At 46.0% G+C, this 6,118-nt stretch overlaps 1 protein-coding gene across 1 annotated transcript in view; it reads right to left on the bottom strand.

Moving 5' to 3' along the window:
* Positions 1 to 3,459: 3,459 nt before the first annotated feature.
* WIPF3 (WAS/WASL interacting protein family member 3) overlaps positions 3,460 to 6,118 on the bottom strand; it is a 63,219-nt gene continuing 60,560 nt past the window's right edge. Inside the window, exons 12-13 of the mRNA XM_060107723.1 lie at positions 5,669 to 5,745; positions 3,460 to 3,483 (exon numbers count right to left, since the gene is read on the bottom strand). Of these exons, the coding sequence (XP_059963706.1) occupies positions 3,460 to 3,483; positions 5,669 to 5,745 (101 nt within the window). The remainder of the gene's footprint in view (positions 3,484 to 5,668; positions 5,746 to 6,118) is intronic.

The raw sequence follows: 6,118 nt of genomic DNA, 5'->3' as shown, positions 1-6,118 counted from the left end.
TAGCCCAGGGGTTATGTTACTCCATCTTCACCACTATATGCTTAGATACATATCTATACCCCCATTTTACAGATGAGGAAACTGAGGCATAGACTGGCTAAAACTGTTACTTCCCTAAACTTGTAAGATGCAAAATCGAGATTCAGATCTATGTTTTCCCTTAAGCCAACTTACCTATCAGGTAAACCTCATCTCCCCTGTACCTGAAGACACTATAATAGAGATGGAGATGATTACTGTTCCATATAGGAGAGTTTTTGAGGGTTTGCTTAGTTGAGGTGGCAGTGCTAAGTGCACTTTAGGTTGAAAGCTGTTCCATTTTAACACAAGTCAGCGTAATTTGTAAACAATACTCTGCCCATTTGATTTTAATAAAACTGAGTAAATATAGTGTTATCTACTTTTTACAGAATGCATTTGAGAAAGTTTTTCCCTTGGTTGGTTTTCCCAAATACCCATTTGTTTAGTTAGCTACAAAAGCCAGGAGAACATTCTGTAGTTTAGTTAGAAATTTCAGCTCCAAAAAGAAAGGCCCCATCTCTAACACAGAATGTTACAGGAAGTGTTGGGTCCTGTGTCAGTACCCTGTATGAGCCCTTCTAATCCTTAAAAATGGCTGGCTTAGGTTGGTGCTGGTGACCATCGATAGGCTTTAACGAGTGAATGGCTAGAAGCGTTCCCACTTATTAAAGTTTATTAGGTACAAAGAAATGAATCTGCAGAGGGAACATCAATAAATATAAAATACACGTGAAACACTGGGGGAGTCACAGACCACAGCGCCAGCAAGAATACGCGAGGATGGGAGGGGCGCTACATTTGAGTTTGTGGTCTAGGGGTGAAGGCTTTGTCCTGCCGGAGGCAGGCACCGCGAAAGTTCAAAGGGCGAGAATTCAGTGATGGGTCTGGAGGAGGGATGTGATCCCAGGTTCCTGAAATTTCTCCCTAATTGCAATCTTTGGTTTCTCCTCATTCCTTCCCTCTGTCCTTGAATGGTTTTATTTTGAATTTCCATCCCAGAGGTGCAGAACATTAATGTGTAAACACCTCATCAGGGCAGGCAGTCTACTCTGAAGGTGGAACAGCCTTGGTCTAGCACCTCCTTAATCATGATCATTAAAACCCTTGTAATTATTCTGTACACCTGAGAGAGAGGTGGAGTGGATACTGTAATAAACAGAAGTTCTGACCTTCTGGAAACCTTGCAGAACCAAAAAAAACAAATCAGGTATGCCCATAGCTGATGACCTGCAAAAGCTTCTTTTCCATTGATTTAGCTGTTACAACTTGGCATGACTTATTCCCCAGGGAAGGTAACTTGACCTCGCTCAGTGGCTTCTGTCTGGAATGAGAAAGCATAACAGTGATGGAGGACACCGTCTTAGTCTCCACTCCAGACAGCAGCTAGGTGGGTGTAGTATCATGTTTGCCAAAACACTCCTAACGGTCTACCTTTCGTGGATGGTGTGTTCCGGGCATTACATCCTTGAGGTGTGAGTGCATGAATGGGCTATTTCAAAGGAAACTTATTTTTCACTGCTCTTCCCACTTCTGCCTCCCTGATTTCCTTTAATCTGCAGCTATTTTGAGCACAGACGAGGGATCAGTCTGTTTCCTCCTATTTTCTCTCCTTCCTCTGTCACAGCTTTTCCACCAAGGATGGGGTCATGCACCAAGCAAAAACACACTGCCATTCCCTTGCCAGCTCCAGAAAAAGGGTGTGAGAGGAGCGGTCACAGGTCACAGCCCGTCCTGAGCCGGTCCATAGTCAGGGCTGGCTGGACTCACACACTTCTCCCCACCTAGAGAGGTGCCACCACAGGGACTAGGGGACTCTCAGACCAATTAGTTTCTCTTGGGCTCAGAAGGCAGCTAGGATTTGCCTGATGGGTGGCTCCAGGTTCCCTAAGGGTGGGCACGGGGCACTGATATTTGAGGCAGATATTTCAGAAAACATTTCAGTCTGTACTTTTCCGTGTCATGTTTTTCACGAAAACCCTGCACTCAGGGGAGGAAAAAAAAGAGCTCTGAGACAGAATTAGGAATTTACTCATGATGACTTACACAGGTTTCTAACTTGCAGGGAAAATACTGAAATCTCATACAGCTCACCTCAGCTTGTCCACCAGGATGAGGCTGGGAACGTGGAGGGACAGGAGGAGCATCATGCAGACTTGGGCACGAGGGGCAATGTAAACAGTAAGCGCATTGGCTACTTGCAGGATCATTCAGATACAAAAGGGGCCCTGCTCTATTCACAATAGCCCAGAGATGGAAACAACCTAACTGTCCATCATCGGATGAATGGATAAAGAAGATGTGGCACATATATACGATGGAATATTACTCAGCCATAAAAAGAAATGAAATTGAGCTATTTGTAGTGAGGTGGATAGACCTAGAGTCTGTCATACAGAGTGAAGTAAGTCAGAAAGAGAAAGACAAATACCGTATGCTAACACATATATATGGAATTTAAGAAAAAAAAATGTCATGAAGAACCTAGGGGTAAAATAGGAATAAAGACACAGACCTACTAGAGAATGGACTTGAGGATATGGGGAGGGGGAAGGGTAAGCTGTGACAAAGCGAAAGAGAGGCATGGACATATATACACTACCAAACGTAAGGTAGATAGCTAGTGGGAAGCAGCCGCATAGCACAGGGAGATCAGCTCAGTGCTTTGTGACCGCCTGGAGGGGTGGGATAGGGAGGGTGGGAGGGAGGGAGACGCAAGAGGGAAGGGATGTATATGTATGACTGATTCACTTTGTTATAAAGCAGAAACTAATAGAAAAAAAAAGGGGGCCCTGTGGTCGGCCTTGGAGAGGCCAAACCCGCTCTTGCCTTTGATTTGTGTTATGTTTACGTTAGGCAGCAAAAGAATCCCTGTACTGCAAGACGGGAACGAGACGTGGCATCTCGTTCACTGGAGGCCTTGTGGCATTGTCTGGGTGTGGCGACACATTACTCTCTCTGAGCCGCGTCATTTATAAGGCATTATCTGGTTTGATTTTGCAGTTTGTGTGATGAGACTAGAAAATCATGCCAATAAGAAGCTGTTGTTGATACTATGACTTTGGGAAACTAAGGAATCTTCTAAAAATGGTTCCGAATCTAGGGAGGGCCAGCCTGCACGCGTATTTATAGTCATGTAATGGACACTCTGTGGTGGGGACAGGGCTCTCATCTGTGCTGACAGATGAATGCCAAGATGCATTTTAAACAATGGAGAAATGATGTGTGTGTTTTTTAAATTACTGAAATAAAAATCGACTATAATACTGATTTAAAGCCTGTGCAAATCACGTATTTACAATAAATAAATGCTCCATGCAGAGCCTTTATGTCAACTGAATTACAACTTGAGAATGGTGAGGTCTGACGTTCTCCTGGGGATGTCCACCCCGCCATATGGACCCCCAGGTAGCTCACAGGACGTTGGCTTCATCTGTCTTCTCACCGGAGTGTCTTTAGGGATAACTGTGGAAACACGACAGTGTTATCAGGTGGGGTCAGAAGACTCACAGCACATAAATGACACACACTGGGGCCGGGCAGTGAAGCTTTCCCTCATGCATGCAAGGCTGCCAGGGTCTGATGGTCCCATCATACGTAAGGTGCTGATTTTCACCCAGGAGGTCGTGGGTGGAAAAGGAATGAAATTGTAGCTTGTGGCAGGTGGGGACCTAATCCCATCAAAAACATTTAAGGGATCAAGCACCAGCAGACTCACTTGACGGGAAGCTCAAGAAAAGCAAAGAACTTGGTGGCGATCCCAAGACAAGGCAACGGAAAACAGAGAAAGGGTCCCAGGCTTTCAGATCTCAGAGCTCCCAGCCTTGCACGGATCACTTGGGCTCTGTACCCATAAAAGAAGAGCACCCCCAGGGTGCTGTTCATCATGTCTGGAACCCCGTGATTTCCCTGGGCGACTGCTTTTTGCCTCAGTGAAGTGAAAATGAATTAAGACGGTGTCCATCTAGACATAAAGAAGATCTTCTTGACAATGGGATGCCCAAGAGAGACTTAACAATTCATCCTTGACTAGACTTTATGGGCTCAGGGATTTAGATGTGTGCCTGCCATGAGGTCAGGGACCAGACCGTGCATAATGTCCCATTATGCTTGCCACGTCTGAAGGTGAGGGTGACTCCTGTCCTGTCAATTCTAACATGCCAGGCAAAGCAGTAAGGTACAGTGGAAGGAGCACTGGACGAGGAGTCAGAGGTCTGCAAATGTGACCTTGACCTTGGGTGAGTTCCTTAACCTCTTGGAGGTTGGTTTTCTCATATGAAAAACGTTTGCATTAAAGGTATCTCTCCAGCTTATACCACAGTGTTGCTAAAAGGAGCAAATGAAATAACATATGCAAGTTATCTAAACTATATAAAGAGCTATATAATGTAGGACATATTATTTTGATTATTACTATATCTTTCTGATCACAGGAGTATTTATTATAGAACATTCAGAAATTGCAGAAATGCCCCCTAAGAAGTCAAAATCAGCCATAAGCTGGCAGAATGAATGCCTGTGAACAATTTTGTGTATATTCTTCCTGTCTTCATGTTTCCTCTGTACACATACTTTCTCTGAACTGCAATCATACACCCAGTTTTGAACCTACAATCATCTGAGAATGGTTATTGCAATTCTTGGATTAGCCATGGTGAGAAAGGGGAGAGGGTGCTTGACCTCCTTCAGGGAACTCATCCCCACTTCCAGTAACCTAAGTTCCTTCTTTCTCACGTCCCTTTCCTTGAGGTTCTGATCTAACAGCAGGCCACCCTTTGTGTTACACAGCACCCTGAAACAGGAGGAGGCCAGGGTGGACGGAATGCATGTATTCAAAGAAACGAAGGGCCTTTAAAGATGAGACCCTGTCGTCTGCGGTGAGAGATGTCATCTCCGCCCAGGTTAGAAAACACTGTGTCCTAGTTGCCTCGTGTGAGCACGAGGGCATTTCTTCAAAGACTCACAATTATGACACAAGCACCTCTCTGGTTCCCCCGATCCCCTCCCCACAGCCTTCCTGTAGCCACCAGCAAAATCTGTGGCTAAATTTGGTCAAAAGAAATGATCATGTTGGGGACTTCCCTGGCGGCCCAGTGGTTAAGACACTGTGCTTCCACTGCAGAGGGCACGGGTTCAATCCATGGTCGAGGAACTAATATCCTGCATGCTGTGCAGTGTGGCCAAAAATAAAATAAAATTAAAATTAAAAAATTTTAAAAATGAGTAAATGATAATGTTGATGGGAGAAAACCCCCCAGGGTGCTATGAGAAACTATGTATTCTATAGACGAGAGAGAACACTAAATTATGTTTTATACATGTTACAGAGCTTTCCTCTCAGGCTTCTCAGGCCGCGGTAACGAGGGAAGAATGATGGGAGCGAACGGGGTGATGGTTGCAGAGTGATTCCCAAGGGGTTCTGTGTTGCCAAAGCTGCTTCTGTATGTGGTGGTGATTCCAGAGAAGCTCCCCCCTTTCACTCTTCAGGTTTTGAAATTGTGAGTGTTTCATCCCAGCTGGAAACAAAGGTACCCCTGTGGCTTTCCCTGAGGAAAAACGGGAGGCTGTTCCGTGGAAAGCACACCCTCAACATTTCTGTGCTCCCTGAGGTTTCCCAGTTTTACACTCAGAGACCTGAGGGCCGTGTTACCTGAGCATTTCTGCCTTTGATGTCATCGGAGCTCTGGCCGGCCGCCTCAGGGTGGAGCCAGGGACCAGGTGTGCGGCCTGAAAGACACAGGAACCATCCCACCATCTGCTGGCCCAGGGCCGGCTATGTGCTTCACGGAGAAAGTCTGGCTAAACTGACACTTAGGGCAATGGTACAGGAACCAAGGGTAATGTAAGTCGGTCAACCTGAAACCCTCGGGCTCCTGGCCCTAGACCGTGCGTTTCTACCCACTGCCTCTATGTCACACACTGTGGATACAGAGGCGTCACGTCCACTGAGCTGGGAGGAGAACAAGTGATGAAGGCCTCTCATCTAAATGCACGTGCGAGCTTCTCAGCTCTGAACACAGCATCAGCTGCAGACTCGCTCGTGTGTCCTGGCCCCAAATGTGCCGGCGTCGTGCTAGGGTTGCTTAAAGAAGGAGTGAAA

Source organism: Mesoplodon densirostris, chromosome 9 (assembly GCF_025265405.1).
Source record: "Mesoplodon densirostris isolate mMesDen1 chromosome 9, mMesDen1 primary haplotype, whole genome shotgun sequence".
Classification (NCBI taxonomy): Eukaryota; Metazoa; Chordata; class Mammalia; order Artiodactyla; family Ziphiidae; genus Mesoplodon; species Mesoplodon densirostris.
The sequence above is the reverse complement of the archived record's forward strand: the minus strand, read 5'-3'. Positions and strand labels throughout refer to the sequence as shown.